Genomic DNA, 25,832 nt, shown 5'->3' with positions numbered 1-25,832 from the left:
CGAAGTTCGACAAGGACAAAAAGCTCCACATGCCGACACTTGAGAGCCAATTTACAGAACAATAACATTGCCACATCTCACGGACATACAGACTAGACTAGAAAGCGGAACCATAATTTCTGTACGCTGTGAAGTAACAGCAGGGAGCAACATGGAACGAGACGTTTGACGTGAAACAGACAAGCACTTACACACACAGCGGCCAGGGGCATGCATAGCCACGGCGAAGCCATGGCATGGTGCGTGGGGGGTTAGGTAGGGGAAGAGAGAGACAGAAAGGAGAAAGAAAACACATTTAAGCGAGACTGAATGGAGACGAGCTCACCACCCCACAGTGATCCGCTGGAGACAAGCTGAGGCTCGTGTCGCCATTTCCCCCAGTGGCAATTCAGGCTGTCACTCAAAGTGCTGAATTTATTATTGACATTAACAATTGGATTCCTCAGCTAATAAAGCCCTTAATGGGAGTGGCTAGTCGCCAATTTGCAGGCTGACAATCACGTTCTGTCAGGCGACGCAGGACAATTATATTACCCGAATCTTGTTGAGGAAATTTGGCGCAGCAAATCGTGCCAATTGACTTAAGTAGCTACCACCTCAACGACTTCTCCTCTGTCACAATGTGGTTGTTATGAAAATAGAAGCATTCATTTATTTGCTTATTTGTTTATGAAGCATGCAGGAACAGGCTTGAGGAGAAGTGATGGCTAAATCCACATGCTTGGACCCGGTACTAACCTTGCAACAGTGTCGAGCTAGTGGGCTCAATTACTTCTACATTAGCAGACAACACACACAAAAAAATATGAAGATGGTAGAAAAGGCAAAAAACTGTTGATCAAGCCACATCAGTCTCAAAGATTAACAGATGCAAAAGAAACCTAATGTCTCAGAGTGCATGAACTTCAGGTACAGTAGAGCAATAAAACATCTTTGCAATCATTTTCGATAAATGATAAAATCATCCAAGCTTTCTGAATAAAGCAAAGCAATAGAAACACAAAACTACTTCTTAGAGTTCTTTCAGTACTACTAAAATGCTTATTGAGTGTGCATAAAGTAAGACTTATTTTTACATGTTTAAATTGGTGTATAGAATTCCACAAGTGAAACTAGGCATACCATATAGCACAATGCTTGTGTTCGCACTTCCAAGTTTGTTGATGGCCACACAAGTGTAATTTCCATAGTCTGTCTCAGACACGTTAAATAAAGTCAGCTTTGAAAATGTTCCAGAATCATTGATCTCGATACCATCAAAGCCATTAAAGATCCTGTGGAACAAGTCAAGACAACACAAAATTGAATGAGTTCAACACATTTCACACCATATCAGAACATCTTTGAAGGCCAGGGTTGCATCTATGAGACAGTCAGACTTTCACGGAAGACCGCAATCGGAACAGAAACGTTTTTGTGGATGCCAGAGTCGTGCGGTATTATCACTGGCACCGCCTGCTATCTAATCACGACATGGCAACAGAACATCAAAAACATGGTGAGATGCAGTCCATCCAAAAGCTCTTTAGTTAGAGCTCAGTGTTCTACCTGGCAAACATGGGAAGGTATAGCTGGATTGTAGAGCTGGGAAAATAAGAAGCTATTAACCTTCCTCAAAGTCTTTGACACTCAAAATGATACAGAGTTAATACAATATGTGGTTACAAACAACAGCATATTACATTAAATGTCACTTTTAGAACTGATAGAATGAGAAGTCAGAAATCTACTTTTCAGTACAAACCTCTTTGACCTCTGTATGCTCTGACCAGTCTGTACCGGCAAGAGGCTCTGGTAGTCTCAAGCTTACTTCCCCTACACATTTGACATTTATTCATATCTGAACCATTTACTGCTAGAAATGCCTTTCATAACCACAGTCCATGCTAATAAGAACACTGATGTTTGCACAGGGACGCTGTGCGCCATGCACTGTGCATGGCTGCCATGGATCTGCTCTGCTGCTCTGGGATTCCAGGCTCCTGCCCCGGCCCCGCTGATGGAGGCCCCTCCACTCATCATTCAGCTCTAAATTATCATGACTCATGTGTCTGCAGATGTGGAGAAGCACTTCACTGATTTACCTTCTGTCGTCTCGGTACCACTCAAACGTTGCCGCCGGTACAGCGTCCGCCTCACACTGAAGGACGCCTCTCTGACCCAGGGTCACCCCAATGTCTCTGCCCCCGAGCACACTAGGAGGGTCTACGTGGCACAGGGAACATTTGAGAGATTTATGGGTACAACAGGAGTCAACAGCAAGCTGCCACCCACCCTGTTTGTGTTCTACCTTAGGATGAAGAAGCTTTGTTCACTGGTGCCAGCACCACTGTTGGGCCACTGTAACAAAAATGACATGCGCCCATGGGCCATGGGAAAAGGACACCATGAGGTGGACACACTCACAGTTGACTACCAGCCTCAGCGTCCTCGTGTCTGCAGCGATGTCATTGGCTGCCATGCACTCATACTCCCCTGCTTTGTGTCTGCTGATGGAGGGGATGTCCAGATACTCGTCGTCTGAGCCGACACTGCCACCTGTGCAATGAACACCATCACCTCAGCACCGTGTAATAGCCTCAACAAAGTTGCATTGTTGCATTTCAGTAGATGGCACACATCTCACTAATTGTTGAGCACAAGCTTTTATTTAGCATGCTTGTTAGCATATTAGAACCTTAAATAGGATAACATAGCACTCAACCTCACACTCAAAACAGGATTACATTAGCACACAGTCATTTTCAAAGTCAGGTTTTGTGTAGTTCACAGAATAGGTCATAATAGGTTATACTTGCAAAGAATACAAATGTATTTCTAATATGTGTATGACATATTTCTTATTTTGGGCAGAGACAATCAGCAAAGTTGAGAGAGTAACCTTTAAAGACAGGTTGTGTGTTTTTCATGCAGCCCATATGTAAATGGTTTCTTCCTATTATTTATAAGTATGCACAGCACAACTCCGCCAAGAGGTTGTGCTATGCATGATTACAAATGATGAGAAATATCAATTTTAATAAGCTCTGGGTTGAAAAACAGCAAACCTGTCCATTCAATTTGAATGCTGCTTCTTGGAGTACATTGTGCATTTACACGTGTGAACACACACGTCTGTGCACACACGTACACATAAACAGCTCGAGAGAAAGAGAGAGAGAGAGTGAGAGAGAGAGAGAGAGAGAGAGAGAGAGAGAGAGAGAGAGAGAGAGAGAGAGAAGAAAGTTAGAGCAAAAGAGACTCAGAGACCGAAAGCGATGCATTTGGAATCACAATGGAGAATCAGAATGCCAGAATGCCAGTTCTGTGCCCGCTAATGTTAAAGACGCTGGAGGACACGTTCGTTGTCGCTATGCTTGTGAAGCACATGATTGTAGCACATAGAACGTCACCATTAAAAACAGTACTGATTACGAATCCTTTGTGTAGTTTGCGACAGTAACGCGGTGCGTAGGTGCCGGATGAAGGACGCCCTTTCGCACCTGGGAGGCATCGCCTCTCACCTGATGAAGAGTGTCACAACAGAAAGAATTTCACTGTGCACACCCCAATAAACATGAGACATATCTGCAGCTAAGTTTTTTAAATTGTTTCTACTGCTATGATTAGCTGAGAGGGAACCTTTGCAAAGGTCATGGTTTTGCATATGTTGCCCAAGTGCAGTGCTCTTATAGGTCACCAAACTGGAGCCGGTCCCCCAACATCCATAAAGTGTAGTGAACATTATTATCTGTATAGGATTAGGATCACTATATGGTGTTCATAAACTAATAGTAAATCCAAACCATACAGTATGTTCAGTGAGGTGAAGCAAATCATTCAGTGCATCAGCAAAATGATCAAGATTCAGTCCAGTGGATTCTCCAGGACCAATATCACACTCATTCTCTCTTTCTTAAATCAATTTGAATTGGTTTGGACTGAATGGAATTTGTTTTTCTTAACAAAACCACCAATAAAGTTTTTTCCTGAAAATAACTTTTTCAGGGTAGACATTGTCCACATAGCCACACCCACCATATACAGCTTATCCTTCATTCTCTATCTCTCTCTCCCTCTCCCTCTCTCTTACAGACACACACATTCAAAAAATACATAGCCGTATATTTGAAGGTTAGCTATTTAAAAAGAAAGCTACATCCTTCATCCTACAACCCCTTTAAATCCCCCAACAAAGCCAAATAATGCAAAAAAAAGTGTCTATTGGGGGAAAAAAACCAAAATAGCCAACAAAGGCAGGATAAAGGTTTTTCATGGAGAGAGGATCATGGACAGCCCATATGCTGTCAAACACGAGGTAGCAGGTGCATCACAGAATCTCTTCAATCAGACAGGAGCGATTGTAAAATGAGACCATTTATTTCCATCCTAAGCACTTCATGGGTGCCATGCTGGATCATATCAAAGAGCAGGACCTGCAGGTGTGACGATTCCAGGTTTGGCTGGAGGAAAGTGCCACCAGGTTGCTTTATTAAAAATGTCTTTCTGCCACAGGCTGCTGCGGTGGTGTTTTGTTGCCAAGCGAGCTGTGCTCTTTGCAGAGCGGTCTCTCCAGAGTCATGGCCTGCAGTGTTCCAGCCCACCGCTCCAAGGCAAGCACGGAGCGGACTCAGAGCAGGGCGCGGCCGGCCCGTGTGCTGCTGGGAGGAATCCAGGCTACGTGTGACAGCATAAAAATCCAGAGGTAGGGAACACCTTGGATCACCTCGGATTCATGCACCCCCACCTCCAGGCTGAGTCTTCCATGAGAATACAGCAGTAGTGAGGTAGACTAAAGGAGAATGGCCATGTGAGCACTATGGCCACATGACGTGGCCCAGCATGTCAAAATGAAGCTCGGTTCAAAAAGCCAGTCTGCCTAACAAGTACAGTACCCAAGATCAGGTTGGATCAGGTCAGAGGAGACAAGGGCTATACAATTAGACATGACCCTATCTTTCCGGGCCAAGTTGCTTCCTACTAACTGCTAAGCTTATCCACTCCAGTCTTTACTGCATACTTTGTCACAGTATGACAAAATTAAAGAGAGCATGATTTGTCTCATTTGTGGTATTCCCAAATTTGCAGTGTCAGCCTGCTGGATTTGTCTGCCTTATTCTTTACCCTAAATGACCTTTTAGTGTTAGTCAGATCTTAGCCCTCTCATACACAATTAAAACAACCATTGTAGAATATAAATGAGTCAAGTGCAGAACTGTGCATGAACTTCTAAATTCAGCACTAATCTAATATAATGTAAGTCTGCCAGGGTTAGTCACAGGTAAACACAATGCAATGCTGGAAATGTGTTACAAAATAGCATCTTTGATAATCATAATTTCAAGTTCAAGTTCAAGTTCAAGTTCGGTTTATTCGTCACATACATAGTCATACACAGTATAACGTAGTCTTATAACATAGTCATACACAGTATAACGTAGTCTTATAACATAGTCATACACAGTATAACGTAGTCTTATAACATAGTCATACACAGTATAACGCGCAGTGAAATGGTGGAGAGTGCTCTGTCCAAACTGAGGAAGAGAAACAGGGGTGCATAGAAAAAAATATATATATATTTGATATGTCAGTAGATAGATTACTAATAGTTATCACTGTGGCATCCATTAGTATGTAGCTAGGTAACCTTTGTAAACAGGGCCCAGGTATACATGAGAGTCTCCTGCTTTGGGACATTTTGTGCTTCATCAAGTTATCTATGTTTGTGTTTAACCACCAAGCTTAAATGTATAACATGAGTAATATGAATGGCTGAGAAGATGCTAATTAATCACCACACTCCACACCTATTCATATTCCACTCACCCCACCCTTCTGCACACAGCGGGTGCCTTTTGAAAACACCCTCATGTGTTTGTGACATGTCGCTGCAACTGACGTCAGTCATTTTGCCACGAGAAAACAGGGCGCCGAGTATGAGAGAGCGTGACATACTGACAATAGAGTCGTCTAGCCTAGAGACATTCTAAATCTGCCACTCATGTCTAAAGGGGCTTTGGGATTGGTCACTTCTACTTAAGTTCTCACTTTCTTCAGTGACAGCGCATTCAAATGCCCTGATATGAATGTTTTCCAGTACATAACATTTGCGGCATCTATAATATTATCCTGTGAATCCTAAAAGCTGAGTTAAGACAGGAACTGCACAGTGTTGTTAATGTGTCAAAACTTGCTTTGGTTTTCTGCATAAAACTGATGCTTCTGTGCATGGCCTCCAGCCATGCTGAAGCACTGAGAGCTAAAATAAATACTAAAATAACTAAATAATAAACAAAATCAATTCTTAACACCTCGACGTCTTGTGATGATCAGGCAAAGCAGGCTAAAACATTGATGTTCTTGTGTGTTAAGAAGCCACTGTTTTTTGCATGGCCTCCCTGTAACAGCAGCTGCAGAGTGTATTTATAGAGCTGAAAGTGTGGAGAAGATCCTTTCTAGTAGAACAGAGACTCTGCGAGTAGGGCAGCACTGATGCAGATCTCCCACAGCCGCTCTCTCTCACTCACCCTCTCAGTCACCCACTCTCTGTCTTTCTCTCTCACACACACACACACACACACACACACACACACACACACACGCACGCACGCACGCACGCACACGGGCGCACGTCTGACACCTCCAGTGAGGTTTCAGAGAGACGACAGGGGAATGGGGAGGATGCTGAATAACGGCAGCTGCAGTTGAAGAGTGTCATGTTACATGGGACGTACCACTGTGAAGGTGCGGGGGAGACAGAAGACAGCCCAAGACAGCTACTGAGCCACCCCCCACCCCCATCCCCACTGAGGGGCAGCATGGGGGAAGATATTCAGCTCATAAAATACTGAACATAAACTTTCACAAACTGCTCACATATTAATCTACATCAAAGTAGCCTAATATAAATCCTCTTGTATGGATTAAGAATATGACAAAGGTAACTGATAAAGGTTTTGCATAAGTCTTTAAATAGTGCATGCTTTAATGGGGTAATGTCCAAGAAATAGAGGATGAGGTATATATTGTTAAATATGACTATAATATCTATTATTGTAGATATCTATTACTTTGCTAGAACATTTGAAAAATTTGTCAGCTGAGGTACGTGACTGTTAAGACAATTGTCAGTGCAAATAGTACCTTTTGACAGCCCCTCTTCCAATTGAACTACCACCTGCATCGCACTCTTTTGCTTGAACTTGAAACAGCTGCAGGTAACCCAAAGCTGGAGTTTCCGAATCTATTGTGTGTGTGCGTGTGTGTGTGTGTGTGTGTGTGTGTGCGTGTGTGTGTGTGTGTGTGCGTGTGCGTGTGTGTGTGTGTGTGTGTGTGTGTGTGTCCGTGCGTGCGTATGGATGTGTGTGTATGTGCGTGTATACACTCATATTGGCTCACAGGAGTCATAAAGATCACAGTTTAGTGTGATTCCTACATTCTTTACTGATATAGGTGGAAATACCATCAAAGTAAAGCTGACATTCTACAGTTTTACCTTACAGTCATTGTTTTATTTCCAATCCAATTTGCTAGGGTAGCCGTTCTTAAGACGCTGGGATTGAGGACCACAACTCATCACACCAAGACATCCATGCTCCATGTACACACAACTCAGTAGGCAACATGAAACCACTCATGGGCACTAAAAGCTGGAGTAAGGCTGTTTCTAACTTTTGTTAGGCATATCTTTGAAGAACGCATGTTTCATCAAGTGCTACCAAACTACATGACCAGACTAGACATTTTATTTCTCCTCGAACATCAGAGCACACATAAATAAATGCTGTCTGGCATTTTTTGTACATATAGCTACGAGATGCTGTCACAAAGCTAACAGCATCAGCTGAAACAACTAAAATTAATAAGTTTGCACACATTTTAAGCCCAATTCCCTTTTCCGTATCAAGTGAAATTATACCTGCCGATCTTTAAACGAACCATTTTTAATTTTAACATTACGCAGTTAATTAAAGAGTTATTCTAAAGGTATTGCTGTCATTTGGGACATCTAATCACTTGAATAAGTGATTCTAAAGAGGTGCACAATCGATCTGCACTTTTAAATTGTTTTAAGAATAGTTTGGCCATGGGCATGGTCTCATAGTGTTGTCCTGATACTATACATATAGGAGAATAACTGCTAGGGTTACCAAAGCTTACATACCACCTGGTGTACCATCTGGTTGTGCCTCAAGTAACACTAATGCACCATGTACTGCAGACTGAAAAACATTGCGTACAGTGAACAGAGCCAAAACAACAAAAAATGTGCCTAATTTTTTAATCCCTTACAGACTGTCCTGCATATATTTTGGGAAGTAAGCATCCTAGTTAGAGACAATGACGCAGTACCCGAAAGCACAAAACAACTAATATTCCCAGTCATTCTTACTGCCAATTACTTACAAAAAAATGTACGCATGCATATCATAGCGTATACGTTGTCCATCCTCTGAACTACTTAAACTCCCCGAAGCTGTGTCTCTATTAAGAGCAAGTGTGTTGCAGCGATGACTCACTGTGGGTCACGGCTGTCCTGCACACAGACAAAGCTGCAATGCCATCAATCCCCTCCACCCTGTGGATATATATTTATTTCACAATTTATTATTTTTGTCATCCAACAAAAAAAAAGAAAGAAAGAGTGGAGGAGAGAAAGAAAAAGACAGAAGAAGAGAAATGGAAGTCAGTAGAGAGCCCAGGGCACAAGAAGAGAGATGGAAAGAGAGAGAGAGAGAGAGAGAGAGAGAGAGAGAGAGAGAGAGAGAGAGAGAGAGAGAGAGAGATCAGTAGCGTAAAACTGTACTGGTAGATTATAGCATTCCTGCTATAGGGATCATTTGGTCCCTGAAATGAGCTGCTAAACTCACAAACACAGCAACTGCACTGAAGTCTCATTACACCCAAACGGCTATAGACTCGATTAACACAATCAGGGCTTCATAAAACCCTGCAGTGCTCCCGCCATCTAAATGAACCTAAACTCTAATACTAACTAATGTAATAGTGCTTTAGCACCCAAGCCTCGCAGACATGGCATCATTAAAAACAATGTTTATGCAAGTCAATTAGACACCGGCAATGATAAAACTACACAATAACATGTTTAATCCTCCCTCCCCACACACATCCTGAACACCTTCATGCTTTCAGTCCAACTATGTTGGTTTTTATTCGAGAGACAAACAGAATCAGCTCTGTGGAGTCAAATGCAAAACTCCCAGCTGGGAATACGAGGCACAACAATCATATTTACCTGGCAAACAGTGCATTCTGACCATATGAAGCACAAGATAAAGCAAACAAACAAAACAAAACAAGAACTAAAACACTTTCAAATGGACAATGTATAAGAAAGTCTTATATAAAATATAGATAATTATTTATTTACAGAACTGTAATGCTATGGTATGCATGTTTGTACTGCTAGAAGAGCACACATTCAATTATACAGACCTTTTCTTAAATATCTGAGCCTTTAAAAGCTCATAACCTGAAAGCTCCTTAGGATCCACTGACAAAAGAACATTACCTCTAGCTTTGACTATGTGTAAAAAGTAGTTGTCATGCAACTCTTCAGAAATTTACTAGACAGTAAGTAAACTAGAACATCAGATAAATGTACCCCTTACCCAGGAAGTAATAAGACCAACACTGCTTATTCTGCAAACTCTTATCTCCCCTATGTTCTTTTTGGACTAGTTATAGGACTGTGTTGTGCAATGGAAAGAAGCGGTTCCTAGAACAAGAGAGAATATTATCTTTCACATCTTTTGAGGTGCAACATAAATCACTCCTTTCGGAAAGTACAGAAACTTCCTCCATACAACTGAAACATTTATTCTCCCATTTACCAAACAAATACGAGACTCTGTGATATTAGAAATTTTCAATTCCAGCAAAACAGGGATTTATAACACCGCATTTTTTTTTTTTTTTTTTGTGCTGCGCCCCCAACTAAACTATTAGTTTTTGCAATTAACTTTTCACAGAGACTTTAATGACCGAGCGGCAGACAGCCTGCCCTCCAAACTCCTCAAGTCTCCCAACCATGCAGCAGGCAATGGCGCATCAATTATAAACTCCATTATGGTAGTGAATTATTCTGATGTAAAGGTGAAATCTAAGACTGGTAGGCTGTTCGATTCTGGCTGACCAGAAACAAACACACAAACCAGTGCCTTTCGGCAATGGCACTGTGAGACCATATAACCATGCTATGAGTGGTAGATTCAGATTTAGATAAGAATGTAGGGTTCCGCGAGGCTGCCATCGGAAATCCGGATTGTGAGGAATGGCAGACCCCGATACAGCGTGGGAGTTAAAACTATACAGCTGGGATTATTGAGTAGAGTGTCAGTGCAGATGCTCTGTCATGGAGGCATTATGACTCCCACCTTTAAGTGGTGCAGCCTACCTACGGAGGCAGGTGTGACTGGCAGGAACACTGCGCCGATACCTTATCACGAGAACTTTTACCCCACATTACTGATAGAGGAAATACTGCATTTGTTCACATTGGGGGAAAAAAAAATGTATTAGAAAACCAGTTTTGAGGGATCAGCCCAAAATCAATGACCAAAAAAAAATAAAATCAGCCCAAAATCAATGACATTTTTGAAGGTCAAAGAAACAGCTGATATCGTGATTCAGAGATGTCTTGTCCCTCTTAAGGATTGGTTGAGAGTAGAATACAATGTTTTGACTGCATTCGCTTGCTTCAGTTGGACTTAGAGGCCCACACTCAAACAAGTATGCAAACGTAAATTATGTCTGCATGTCACTCAAGTGCCAAAGCAGTCACCCAGTGGAACTGCATTAAATAAACCCATGCTGTGTCAAGCCCCATGCAGGCAGGCAGCGCAGTCAAGACTTTGGACAAATGTGGCTATTGAAACTAGGAAAAGAATTCTACACACCAGAATATGATTCAGCCTATACACTATATATACTATATATACTAAATTACTGTATAGAAAAAAAATTCATCCTTCTGTATGATTGGGTGCATAGTAATTCATAGTATTCTTTGCAAATTATTATGCCTGCAGTACGAACATGATGTTTTCAACTATGACAACTGTGATCTTTATTAATAAATGCTGTAAAAGCCTTCACCAGACACCTGTACTGTGCTATAATAGAAACCATCAAAAACTCTTTTTCACAATTCTCCTAAAAAAAATGGCATAGTGACATTCATGTCATATTAACATTTCAATTACCAGATTCTTGTACGGTCACAAAGGGAGAGAGATGGGGCCTATTACACAACAGGAGTGCATGAATCACTGCACACTGCATTTTCTCCTCCGGTAAAGTGCAACAGAGGAACATACAAACTCAAATAGAGCTGATTTCTTCATGGCACAAGGCGATAAGTAAAATGTACCAGTCTCACACACACACGTATGCACGCACACACGCACGCGCCCATACGAGCACACACTCACACACACACACATACACTCTCACAAAACTGATCTTACTAAACAAAGCAACCCAATTTGTTGTTATTTGACTATATGTAATTTGGAATATTCATTAAGCCCATCAAGTTCTATAATATCAGAGATATTCACTGAGACATGAAATGAACATCCGTAACTTTGGCGAGAGACAGCAGAGTCGGCGCGCACGCACACACACACACACACACACACACACACACACACACACACACACACACACACACTCACAAACACACTCACACACACACACACACACACTCACACACACACACACACACAAACACACACACACACACACACACACACATATATATATATATATATATATATATATATATATATATATATATATATATATATATATATATATATATATATATTTATTTATTTATTTATATATATTTATATATATAATTTGATCACAGAGTACCTCATGAGATGTAAAACAGAAGCATGCTGCCTCTCACCTGACAGGGAATGCACTCTCCAGTTGATTGCCGGTTCTGGTTTGCCATTGGCCAGACACATCAGTGTGACATTGGTACCTTCATTTACCACCATATCTTTTGAGAAGTCGATGATTTTTGGAGGAACTGAAATGGAAAGCATGTAAACAGACTTATTATTCCGATGAGAAACACACTCCAGAATGAAGCAAGTCAAAATCCAGTGGAGACATTGTTAGCGAGGAACACTTAAGAATCCCTTAAAGTGAGAAACAGAAGCATCAATAATACATGATTTCCCCCTATTAAACAGAGTTACTTTTAGAACCATTCAAGCTTTCAGTGAGTCAATCCACAGGGCCTGGAATCTGATATAAGTACAAAACTCAGAACCAAAACGCTGGAGAACCGAGCTGAAAAATCAAACTGAAACGTGAAATGCGTATCAGAGTGTCACTGCCTCAGAGCCGTGCACACGTGCCCTCTTCCAAACCTGGCTACAGCAGCTTCGATCATTTCACCCCAAGTCATACTCAGTGTGCCCAGGGCCTGCCTCTGAAACACCCAGGTGAATAACCCAGACGAACAGGAAAGCAAAAAGGAATGTGGATACAAGCAGTGAGCGAGCCCTCCCTAATGCAGTCATTTAAGCCCTTGACCTAAAAAATGAAGAGCAAGTAAAAGACGCAGGCAGGGCCTAGGAGCAATGCTCTAAGATGATGCAAGACTCTCCCTGCCTGACGCCTTCCTCTGCCTCCAGCTGCCAATTATGAATTAAGTATGAATAAACTTTTCTCCTTTTTTCCCCAAAAATGGTAATTTTTGCCTAACTTTTTTCCCTCCCAGTTTGTACCCACGAGTTATATGGTACATTTCTACTAATGCAGTGACAAGTTGTGCCATTGGCATATTCTCGCCATGTCAGGAAAAATTAGCTATACGGAGTGGTTAATAAAAACTCAGGGCAGTAGAGGAAAGGTGGCAGTTTGCCCCACCGGCACGCGTGTGTGTGCTGCTCACCCGACCGGGCGCCAGGTCACACAATGCCACGCTGCCAGCAGTCACACCTGGTCCATACTGAAAGCCCAGAGAACTTTTTCCAGCATGGAAACCGGGATGAAGAGATGCTTTGCAAATCCAGGGAGACGGCGCTTACTGGGGTGCTTTAAACTCCACATGTGAGGTGAGCTTCCAAGAGCCTTTTTGTCCAAACAAAACTTCAAACACAGAATGATATTAGGAGCGGGGGATGGGGGGGGAGTGGTACATAATGAGTTTTTTTATTCAGCTTCAGGAAAATGCAAACAAGACACATTTCAACTGGCTGATTTATTGATTGCCTCTGTGAACGTGGCTGGAAAGAGTACAATGCATGCATTTGTGAAGGCTCTTACAGAGCACGATGATGTGGACAGCTCAGCGAAAACACAGAAATGCTTCAAACACTTTTTTTAGAGCTCAGCAGGGGAATAATACTACAGAAGTGGGTGTCCATTCCCTCCACTGTAGAACACTGTGGAGCAGGAAAATGTGACCTAGTTCATGCATGATGCACTTAAAATGGAGTGCTGTCATTGTTTAAGTGCATTTAGAGCCACTGCGAGGCTGTTATGGATTAGTGATACTATAATGAAACTGTTGCTATGCCGCAGGATTGCATAATTAATTTCATTAGGATAAATGTGAAAAATTGTTGAACTGAACCACGGTTTTCCTTTTAGTTTTGAGATTAATTTTACTTCAGAGAAGCACTTTTTTTATGAAACAAAGATTTGGAACCCAGTGTGCCTTGATATTCATCAACCACCATCAATTAGCAGTTATAATACTAAAAAACACGCTTCTCTAATTTAGCATTTGACAGTTCCTGTTATTTTAATTATTCATTTTATTCTCTTCTTACTCTGCTTTCAATATAATATAAAGAATTTTATATCTTTTTAATAAATGATTTTTGATCATGTAAAGTGATGATGTTCTTTTGTGTGGAAGGGCTGCTGCTCAATCGCTCCATGTTTGAAAGTGTAGGAAATGATGGTGCCCATAACAAGAATTAAAGGGCAGTCCAGTAGACTGCTATCTTCCAAGAGATCTCTGCCTTCTTACCGTATTGATGGCTGGCAAGGATACTGGACAGATGGATGAAGATCCTTTGGAGACCATTAACCAATTCCCACACTAGAAATTAAAATCTGAAGTGTGAAGAATTGAGATAAATCTTTGTTGAATATTAATTTTTGGAACACTAAAGCCTGTAAATATTTATTATCAATGTCTTTTCTTTAGGGATAAAAGGTTTAAACACTTAAATGTTTTTAATCGTCCATGTAAGGGAACAAGTTCCTATTAAATGAATTATCAAAGTAACCCAGTGTGTAGCGTAAGAGGAAGAGGAGTAACGGGGCTTCTATGGTCTTATCCTGTTGTGAGTTTGAATCCCGGTGGCATGACAGTCATCCACAGATGGCATCCAAGAGAAGATGCCTGACTCCTGCCCTCTGATGTGCCTTGGCTCCTCTGTTGATCAGTGATAATCAGTAGTGATCAAATTAGGTGGGGGAAAAAGCAAAATAATGAAATGTCATAAACATGCCATTTCCTGCTGCTGAATACAGATGTTACTATGACACATTTATGGTGTCGAGTGGGCTAATTTGCATTTCAGAGCCAAAAATCCTAATAAAGGTTGCGATGGCTGTCTGAGAGGCTAACGGCACAGTGCACAACTACTGTTTTATGCTGTTTTAGGCTTCTCTGGAGACAGACAACTATAAATAATTCATCTAATGTCAGCTTAATTCCAGTACTCTACAGGTGACAAACTGTTGGGTGAGAAAGAGCATGACAGCAACATTTTGTTGCATTTTATTTGCTGCTTGTTCATTCAGCACCACAGTGACCATTAAATCTAAATTAAATTTCAAATTTTCTCTTTTTCAGCTCAGTCCTAAATTCAAAAATATATTCTTAAAGCGGAAATCTCTGGAAGACTCTGGAAGACTGCTCTCTAAAGCTTAACTGCTTTATTTGGCTTCCAACATTTAAAATAAATATTTCTTTTTTTTTAATCATGTAAAAATGGAGCCTTTTACATTCTTTTATATGTCTCTGTCTGGCAGTTCTTCAGGACTTGCTTTCCCACAAGCCCAGTAGTGTTATGCCGGGACTATTACAGTCAGTGCTGAGTGTTACCTGGTTTACTTTATTGCACTGGTCTTTGCAGAACTGTGCTTTTGGGAAACTGGGTCCAGTGCAGTTCCATTTGACGAATGGCCAAATCAATCAGCAGTAATGTAGAAAGTATAGGAGCGGCATAAGCAGTGATGAGGGAACTCTCCAGAGCTGTACCTCTACCCCCACGCATGGCAACAGCTGTTATAGCGAGAGATTCTATGGCCATTTTTATGAGTTCTGTGGCAAAGCAATCTTCTTGTATCTTGTGAGGCATTTTTCAGATACGCATAGCTAGAGTACAACCCAAAACCATCTCCAAAGCTAATAAAGTGCTTACTGTGAGCAAGTCACGCTCTTTATTACACAGTGTGACACAGTCAATACAGAGATGTGGCTGAGTTTGTGTATGTGCTGTGCGGATGTGTGTGTGTGTGTATTTGTTTGTTTGGCAGATTGAAATGCTTCAACTTCCATGTGGGATAAACCATGTTAAATTGGGTTTTAAGAGACCAATACCAACCCTTCACTTCTGATGACAGATTTTACCTCTTCAAAGGCAGCACAAGCCAACGGGAGGTCCTACTGAGTTTAAATAATTTCCCATAGATTTCTACCTCAGTTTTCTGCTGTTAGAAAATAATAAGAAGGTGAAAACATAAAAAACATAATAAAAACAAGGCCTTACAGAAGATTCATGGTTTTACTACGGTCACGATCGGCCCCTCCCTGGCGTCTCTGTCTCCTTGGTTATCTGTCTTGTTGCTCTGTTTTGGTTCCGTTCCTTCATTTCGTTTTCCCCGCCCCTTATTACTTATTATCTTTCTTGTTTCTTCCTTGTTAGTTCGTGTATATATTCCCTGTGTTTCCCAAGTTTCGCTGCTGGTGGTTTGTTCTAGCCTTGCCGAGGTGTCTTCTTAGCCTATATTCCATGTTCTACGTTGCTGTCTGCTTCTATTTAGCCTGTTTATTTTCCTGGTTTTCATGTTTTACTTTCTGTTTGTTTTCTTATGCATCCTGGAACTGTGCGTGTGGGTTATTTGCCTCTGGACCTTTCTACTGACTCTGATTTACCCTTAATGCATCTTTCTCCTCAGCATTTGTCTCCGTCTCTCTATCGCTCTGTTACAACTACTGCTAAGCTAGAGCCTTGTTGGCAGTGTGTGGACAGACAAAACAAGGAAGGATCTTTACTTATGTGCTGAAAAAAGAAAAAAAACCTTTTTCTTATGGTAACAGATGATTTGTTAGGGCATGTTTTTCTGCTTAGCACAAATGGGATTCACTTTTTAATACAACTTTTAGAAAGCTATAGATTTAGATCTCTTACACTAAATCTCAGACATGTTATAAGAGAAAGTCATCTGTTCTATGTGAAATATACATTAAAAAGTTAAGCAAGTCCCACCCCCAGGCAGGTTTGATAGTGTAGCTATAAATCTAGTGCATGGGGTCACCAACTATGGCAGGCTTGAGGCCAATTCTGTGCGTTTGTTTGTTTATTTATTTATTTTCAAAGATGACAGCATGCCAAATCTTAATTATGCCTATAATTTGCTCAGAAAATTGACTTCACACATTTTGTTTTGTTTGTTTTTATGTTAAGTTGATATGCAGTCAACTGATGGAAAAAGAGACTGCAAAACAAGCTGACACATTGATTTATGGCTAACATCAGAGTCCCGGCATTGGCTTGCACAATACAGATATAGACTGTACAATGAAAAATGAAATTGTATTAATCCAAGGAGCGAAAAATGTGAACCTGGTATTTAAATATTAGAAATAGTAGCATGCTTTATTTCAAGACTAGCAAAGTAGAGAAAGTAAAAGAGCAAAAAATACATTGCCAATAACTTTCTGCAACAACTACACGGCTCAATGCATTGCGTGAGAGTGGGGGTGGATGTGTGGGGCAGATTTCCCATGATTTCTGGCTGAGGGAGGATACAAATTCTCTCTGACACAGTTTGGAGTCTAATCTTGCCCTCTAGGTGACTTACATTCACAAGTTAAATACAAAAACAGATGGGCTTCATAACAACCCCTTAGGAAATAGTCCTGAATAATTGATCCGGGGCATTTAGGGATTTATATTTAAAAACAAAAGGAGCATATGGTATTTATTCATTTCAGATCCACTACTCTTGTTATAAAATAAATTATTGGCTATCCAAACCAAGAGTATAAAATTACTAATTTGAAAGCAGAACTTTTTAAAAAGCAATTTAAGATTAAGATCTTTCTTTCAATCTCTTCCGATTTTGCATGGGATAAGTCATTTTCACACAGTTATGTCACATATACCAGCCCAACTGAGTGTCTTGAGAGTCCAAACCATATGTATTACCCAATTTTACTTTCTGACCGAGAAAAATGTCATTTTTAGTGACATTTTCAGATACAAGACTATCTGAAACATAAACTATTCTATTTTAAAAAATGAAATTTTAAAAATACAAATACAGTGAACTATGAACCTTGTATTTAAATATGAGAAATAGTAGTATGTTTTATTTCAAGACTAGTCTGTTTTATATCGGAGTCAATCTATTTACTGCTAGTGACAGTTGCATAGCCTTACCAATATTAAACTGGAATGTTCCCGGAAAAGTGATTCCAGCACCAGTGGTCACCTTGCTATGTTCCTTCACATTTGCTACTGTCATACACACACACACACACACACACACACACACACACAGACACTGTCATGTTTTTCTTTTCCTACATGCATACCTCTCTAGTGACCTTCTGCTTCTCTGCAAACATCTGTGGGAAGCACTGGAGCCGAGTGGCAGAGCTGTCTTCAGCGGACTCACCGTTTCTCACCACGAAAGACTGCAGGCTTTTTAAAACCTGGGAAGCTCAGTCTAACAAGCCCCTGTACTGAGCGCTCCTACTGAGCGGCTTCGGGACACAAACACAGAGGCTCGGGGGGTAGCCGGGGCTATGGGCCGGGGTGGGGTTGCTGATAGCTGTAGATCTACTTCTGGAGGAGTCCGACTCTAGGCCTGGATGGCCACCAGCACAGCACAGGTTAGCTTTCTCGATGCAGCATTTGTCAACTATGTACAAAGCCTTCCGCCTGGTGAATAAGGGCAGAAGGAAAATCTTTAAGATGTGCAGTGATGTAGCCCTCTAGGACATCACCTTTGGCCTAACTTAGTGTTTGAGTAGTTAAGGTGCTAATTCAAACAGATTTTTTGAGGTTCTCTGAGCCACAATTACCAGATGCCTTAACAAACAGGCTCAGTAACTAATAACCCCGGTTTCACACAGCTGCACCTTCTTCCAATTAACTGACAAGGACCCAGCACCTCTCTTCCCGGGAAGCCATTCCTCTCTCCTTCTAGGTGATTGTATCTCCTAGACTCAGCATGTCGGCACCAGGCTGGGAGAGAATGTTGCACAAACAATCCTGTGCTTCCATCGAATCACGTCTCTGCAGAGATGTGACAGGTGTGACATGGAAGCACACACCTGTCCCTCAAGCATTCCCTGCCCTTAGAGTTTCTATCTACCAAGTAATCATACGCCACAGTCTATCCAAACTTTGTTGAACTTGATCCAGACATCACTGTAAAAAACACCACGGCCGGAACAGAGCCGTATGGCCTAATTCTAAACACTGTCCATCAGGCATACAGCTCCTTTTGCATCAAACAGTGTAAATGATCCAAAAAAAGAAATCAGTATAGTGCTTTCGCTGCATGTTCCCCTTTATTTTCTCCTATTCAAGGCCTAAAAGCCATCTCAGTGCTCGTATTGTAGCAGCTTGCGTGGACACTAAAATTGGGCATAAAATGCGCATTACCTGCTTCATGCTTTTAAATGTGGATCATATGACAGACATTTTGCCCTTAAAGAGGTCCGATCTCTGCATACAAACTTAAGGGATGACTTTATAGAAAAAAAACTGAACATTAAATCAGTCTCAAATATATCACTTGGCCAGCAAGGAGAGGCAGAACAGCACACACTTAGTGCAACTGTTGGGAAGGAAAACACATAAACCACATACTGAGGAGTCGTTTTCACGACTCACTTCTAATTGCGTTTATTAATAATTAGCATTGCTTAAAACCAGGAAATTACAAAAAACCTGGCTTTGCATGAGATATCTTTGGATGAGATCTCAAGTCACTTCATGAAATGAATTGGCTGACTTCAACACATTTTCAGTTAGTTTGTTGCAGTGCTACATCACCCAATTAAACATCCGCATTTCGAATGAACACAAGTGTGTAATATTTGATGCAGCTGCAGCAATATTGTTTTCATCCTGTGGAAATGTCAGATGATTTGACATGCAAATGATGACCTCTTTCACAAGTTGATTACCATACACAAGCTTTAATCAGGCCATGAGTATTTACCTCATCTGCATTCCGTCATAAAACATTCACTCTTTTTGGTGATTTTCAACTGAAAAAAGCAAAAGAAAAAAAAATACATTGCCAATAACTTTCTGCAACAACTACACGGCTCAATGCATTGCGTGAGAGTGGGGGTGGATGTGTGGGGCAGATTTCCCATGATTTCTGGCTGAGGGAGGATACAAATTCTCTCTGACACAGTTTGGACTCTAATCTTGCCCTCTAGGTGACTTACATTCACAAGTTAAATACAAAAACAGATGGGCTTCATAACAACCCCTTAGGAAATAGTCCTGAATAATTGATCTGAGGCTTTTAGGTATTTATATTTTAAAACAAAGAAAACATATTATATTTATTCATTTCAAATCCATCTTATCATATCTTATCATAAAATAAAAAAGCAATTTTAGAGGAGAAGCTCATATGCTTTTTTATGATTTCTGATGATGCTGGATGTTAATAACTATTATCAAACCTGTAACAAATATTCATAGAGTGGAATTTCCCAGGGTCAGATGCCAGAAAATTGAACATATTTCTAAGTATATTTCTAAGCGCACAAAAATTGCTTATCATTAAAATCTAAAAGGACTATTGACTATTCCAATCAAGACTATAAAATGACATTTTTTATTGGTATTTGAAAGTACAACTTTACAATAAGCAAATATTTTATAATACATTCATATTTCACACTTGTTCTAGTTTTGCCTGAAATAAAAGTCATTTTCATACACATACCATGTATACCAGCTCTCATGTAAAAGTCTTGAGAGTTCCAAACCATATGTACTACCTAATCTGACTAAAGAAATGCATTTTTAATGCCAACGCCAGTCTACATTTTCTCAACAGGGATCTTGACAAAAAAGAATTCTAAGGGCAACATGTCCTCATTTATTGTTTCTGTAAATCTAAGATATAATGGTTTTTAATATGACAACAAAAGTGAAAAGGTCAGAGAAGGAATACATTTAAGAGCCAGCCAGAGCTAACCTTCTGGAGTTCCTAGAATTTACTATTAGCTAGAATCACCACACCTTGGTTTATAGCTTCAAGCCATTTTAAGTAAATATTCATTTTAGTGTTCATGCATCCTATTACGCACTCAGTGTCTAATCCAACTTTAATACTTTTTTCAGATAGAACTAAGTGGTTATCTCAAACCTCCTATATTTTGGTGTCATATTCTGGCCCTTTCTTTTCATTTAATGATTTATTTACACATATATTACATAATTCTATTATAGCTTATTTTCCTGTAGTTTGTTGGTATATTATTCAAACCTATGCATACTCTTATTCAAACCTTTGAACTTCTTTGAGTTAGAATAGGTGACTGTAACACTGGCCCGAGTGCCGGAGGGCACGGAACAGGACGCACAGACCTCCTCGACGTTGAGAGACATTTAATAACATAAAACATACAAGACATTAACGCTGAACATTCTTACATTAACAGCGTGAACATTAATAACAACGACAAAGACTAAACGACAGTAACAATGACAGAGCCCTCTACCAAGGGGCGTGGCTCCTGACACGTCCATCCCAGGACTGCAAACCCCAGGCCGCCATGTACACACACAGAATCACAGCACGGCGAAGCCGAGTGCCCACCCAAAACAAGGCGGGCTAAGAATCGCTAGCGAGGGAGACCTCTCTGTGGGAGGGAGAGAGGCAGAGTCCCTGCCTCTCTCAGGGCAGTCCGGCACGCTCCTCGTGAAGTGACGTCGCGCCTGTAGACAGACGAAAGGCGCGGATACACACAAACAGATGCGCCTGTAAACATACTCAGAAGGCACGGTTATACAGCGCCTGCTAACTACGCAGGCGCGGGAGACGCGTCCTTAGCCCCGCTGGACATGCAGGGGGTGCACATTCACCCCGACTCAGAACGCGCTACTCCCCTGAATGGTCCTCCCCGTGCCAGCCGCTCTAGGAGCGCACCAGAGGCAGTCCACCTCTGGGGCCATGGGCGGACTCGTCCAGTGTTCCTGGCGCGTCCACGGAGGCAGAAAAACGTGGGCCTTTCCCTCGCTTGCCAGAGACCCAGCCGGCTCCACCAAACCGCCAGCACCGCGGTCCCCATGGAGCCCCTCGGGTCCTGGCTCGACAGTCCTAGCCCCCCCCCCCCAAAGAAATTCCAGGGGGTGTTCCACCCCTCCTCCAGAGTGACCGCAAATGCCAGTCGCGGTCCTCTCCCCAAAATCCAGGGATCCCGGCAGCAGCTCGGGACATGCCTAAGCACCGCCCTTTAGGAAGTCCGTTTGACACAGGGGTAGCTGGCGTCCTGTGGTGGTGGGTCATTCTGTAACGCTGGCCCGAGTGCCGCAAGGCACGGAATAGGAGACAAGACTGCCTCGACGTTGAGAAACATTTAATAACATAAAACATACAGGACAACGCTGGCACTCACACAAAACATTACCGCTGAACATTCTTACATTAACAACGTGAACATTAATAACAGTGACAGGGAATAAACAACAGCAAAAGTGATTCTACAAAAACTAACGCTTACAACAACATCTACATCTACTTCTACATTTACATTTACGTCAACAACTACAATGAGCCACATGGAGGCTCACAGTAACGGGTTTAAATAGACAGACAGGCACGTTACGATGAACCCCATGCTGGTGTGTGTCCTTACGGAGGGCGTGTCTACAAACAGACGTGGTTCCCCCTGCACACGGCGGGCCATACCACGTGACTCGGGGGGGGGGGGGGGGTGTTCCGTGACAGTGACATTCTGCCAACCATATAAAAAACTCCAAATATTAAAAATCAAAAAGAAAAAAGAGTCATAATACATGCTCCGTATCTGCGACAAGCTCTGAATGCTAGGAAAGAATGCCACGTAAAACAAAGTGTCAATCATGATTCATCAGTTAATACACCAAAAAGATGTTGCTATGGTTACAATACCTTGGATTGCAATCTATGTAATGTTGGATCCCTGAGGAGAGCTTAAAGCACTCAATTTACTGCATATACATGTAACCGCTAAACAACACATGGAGCAACTTGGATTCAATCTAAATGCCAATTCAGCAGACAGTGCTGAGCAGGCAACGGTTACACTGATGCCAATCAACTTCACACTTAGCATGTTTTTGAAATGCAAATACACATTGTTTGTTTCACATCTATGGTATGTTCTTGATCCACCTGCACCCTGGCTCTGTGTTCAGAAGTTTAAATCTTAATTGCAAACATCCTGGTGAGGAAAGCCAATGAGACTGACATCCGCAGGGAAGCATTAAGACCCTAGTTTGGGTTACTGCAAAGCTGGGCTCGACTGAGCAGCGAACAGAGGCAATCGGCATGGTCCACGCATACACAAAACCCTGCGAAGTGAAGGGGGATCGGCCTCCGATGTCACAGAAGGCAGAAGCCTCGAGGCCGTTCTGGCTCTCCCTCATAAATGCAGATGACAGGCGAAGCTCGAGGAAGGAAAAATAACCCAACAACGGCGGAAAGGGCAAACAGCAAAAGCCGCATGGCAATTAGGATGCACCGGATCCGTTCCTGCTTGACCTTGATCCGAACCAAGGGCCTGCCAGAGAGGGCCGCAGCAGAGCGGACGGGCTACGCAGGACCTCCACCCTCGGCTGTTTGCACTGTCGCGAATTCGTTTAGGCGTTAATGTGGCAAGCCTCTGCAGATGCGGTCTTGGCCCGGTTCACTCCCACGTCCCCACCGCCTGCCACAGCGCGCGAGAAAGGCAGGAGCCAGCTAGCGGATTTTCTGCTTTAATTAGAATGTGCCTTCCAAAAACCCATCGTGCCCCATTTATGTCATCCGCGCAGTTCGGATCTGTCACATTCAAGAAGGTTGTGTGATCCATGTGCTTTGCAGAGAAAGAGGGAAACACAAGACAGAATGAAAGAGAGAGAGAGAGAGAGATAATGAGAGAGAGAGAGAGAGAAACATGCATTAACAAACACTGAGGCATGTTATGATTAAATGTTTCTGGCAGCTCAGAGATGAAAGTCAGGTGCTTCCTATAGCCGTCATGCTTAATCACCCAAAAACCCACTCCTGTATGTTTTTCCTCGGCTGTATGTTTTTCCTCTCTTGCCAGGCCCCCCTGCAACTCCAAGCAGAATCTTCCTTCTTCTGGCATTGCTGAACACATTAAGGAACAGCAGCCCCCTGCAGCTCTGGACTGCCCTTGACTTTTCTCCAGCATGATGCTTATAAAAGCAGCCAGAGGCCGCTTTTAGTCAACGTGAAGCACCCTGTTGATACACATGCGCGTTTTAACCATCAGACGCAAGCAGTGGTCATGTAATGGCCCATTCTAGCCCACTTACACAAGCACAGGCATGACAGCGTCATTTTAACCTGAAGCATCCGAGATGAAGATGCCCTGGATGGCACTTTTAACAGCCCGGAGCCGAGCGAGACGGTGAGATGCAGAGAGCTGGCAGAGACAGAGAGCCGGCAACAGAGTCAGCGGCCCGGGGCGACGAGGAGGTGGGTAACGGTGAGCGGAGCTGACAGCTTAACTCTCGCACTGACCAAAGCCTTAAAGGACAAAGCTATGACCACGCTAACAGGCCAGCCATCAGTGGGGAACTTCGTACTGTAAATATCAAGCATAAGCAGCCTACACGATTGAGCAGAGCCCTGAGACTGCTGGAGGAGCTGGTTTTTTTGGAGTCGTATTCCTGGCTTCCACTCTGGTAAAAGCTCTTTAGCGCAAACTGGCATACAGAGAGACCCCCTCCATGCTTGCATAACTCCTGCTCATGTAAGCCATTACTAACTCATTTCTCACTATGAATGCAAAGAATACATCTGCGTCTCCTTGTATATGGAGGGCAAATTGGATTTTTATTGAAATATGCTTACTTTGTAAACACTGGAATGTCTCATACGTCTGTCTGTCTGGCTCTCTTTCTCTTTCTCTCTCTCTCCTTCACCCTCTCTCATTCTCCTTCCCTCTCTATCTACAGCTGCTATTGTGGCCCTCATCGTCAAAGACGAGCTCAAGCAAATCCATTCTAAGCGTTGTGTGTGTGTGTAGTTTTTAGGCGACGCAGCTACTCGTCTGTGCAATGGTGCGTTTGTGTCCAGGAATCCTGCCGTGGTTGACCTCGCCTCGCCGCTGCCGCATCCCTCAGCACTCTCAATCAAGCCACTATTCTGGCACCACGTTGCCAAGGTAACAGGGCAGATCAGTGTGGGTCTGCTAAACGCCTGGGCTTCAACCGTTCATGACAGCGGAAAAGAGCGTCTGTGTTCAAGCACAACATGGCTAGTATACTTACTGAAAGGCTTCACCTTTTGTTTGTATTACACCAAGTCTTTACCTCAGGTGCACTAGATGAACAGGATTATTACTGCTCTTAGCCTCCCGAGTTTCAGCCTGCTAACATTTTCTCTTGCAATGGGAAACTATTAAGATGGTCTTCTGAATCTAAATCTAATGTATTCTACTACACTGAGATTTTTGACACTCTTAACCATATAGATCGTCCTCGGAAAACATCCAAGAGGTTCTGGGGATGGAAAAAGAAACAGAACTTCCCCTTTGAGAAGTCAAAAAGACTCCCCACAAAGACGTTTTATCCGGGCATATGTGCCACTGTTCGGTATTTCATGTGCTTCTGGGGTAACTGATAAAGCCTAAGGGAGCCATGGCCTGTTCATGGATGGGAGGTAATCTTGCCTTCAGAACACAGCACCTCTGTAGACATCAAAGACCGGCTCAATATCACGTCACAGGGAATCAGTAAAACGAGCCCGCCAGCTAGAGCAAAGGTCTGCGCACAAACAAATATTGTTCTTAGCAATGATTATCAATCGACAGAATTCTGCCTAAGTTCAAAGAAAGCACAAATGTTGTTCAGAGAAATTGTTATCAATTGCCTGACTTGCACCATAGCTCGAAGGAGGCTCAAAGGAATATCCTATAACTAAACAGCAAATGCAAGGTTACATTAAAAAACTACATCCACACACACACAGTGTGAAGATTCACATGGCTGAACGACTGTCGAGCATATGTACAAAACCTATATCAAATATCCTAGTACTGCATGGTGTATGATGGAGTGTTTTGTGTTGTTCTCTCTGAATGTGCACTTTGACTGCCCACCCACTGGTACCTGCAAGCTGTGCAGTATTGGCTCAGTGCACCTACGTGGCAGAATGACACTGCCATCAATCAAATTATACAGGACTCACTGATCAGGGAAAAATGTCATCGCCACAGTTTTGCATAATTATCCACTTCATTAAAAGATGCAATATATACCTAGAGTTCAAGGTGTTTGTAGCAGATACTGCAGGAAATGGTCAACTACAGTGTTTTCCAAATAGCTACTGACAACCGCACACGCCCCCCCCGGAAGGGGGCGGGG

At 42.3% G+C, this 25,832-nt stretch overlaps 1 protein-coding gene across 5 annotated transcripts in view; it reads right to left on the bottom strand.

The window, feature by feature from the left end:
* ntm (neurotrimin) overlaps positions 1-25,832 on the bottom strand; it is a 237,045-nt gene that overhangs the window by 2,618 nt on the left and 208,595 nt on the right. For 3 of the 5 annotated variants that reach the window (XM_081702620.1, XM_027012683.3, XM_081702622.1), the window contains 5 exons: positions 11,921-12,046; positions 2,407-2,538; positions 2,085-2,205; positions 1,123-1,274; positions 739-774 (listed from right to left, as the gene is read on the bottom strand). In XM_081702620.1, the coding sequence (XP_081558746.1) occupies positions 739-774; positions 1,123-1,274; positions 2,085-2,205; positions 2,407-2,538; positions 11,921-12,046 (567 nt within the window). The remainder of the gene's footprint in view (positions 1-738; positions 775-1,122; positions 1,275-2,084; positions 2,206-2,406; positions 2,539-11,920; positions 12,047-25,832) is intronic. The other 2 variants (XM_081702621.1, XM_081702623.1) reach the window with 1 other exon arrangement.

This window comes from Electrophorus electricus, chromosome 19 (genome assembly GCF_041902795.1).
Source record: "Electrophorus electricus isolate QZ-2024a chromosome 19, ASM4190279v1, whole genome shotgun sequence".
NCBI lineage: Eukaryota > Metazoa > Chordata > Actinopteri > Gymnotiformes > Gymnotidae > Electrophorus > Electrophorus electricus.
The sequence above is the reverse complement of the archived record's forward strand: the minus strand, read 5'-3'. Positions and strand labels throughout refer to the sequence as shown.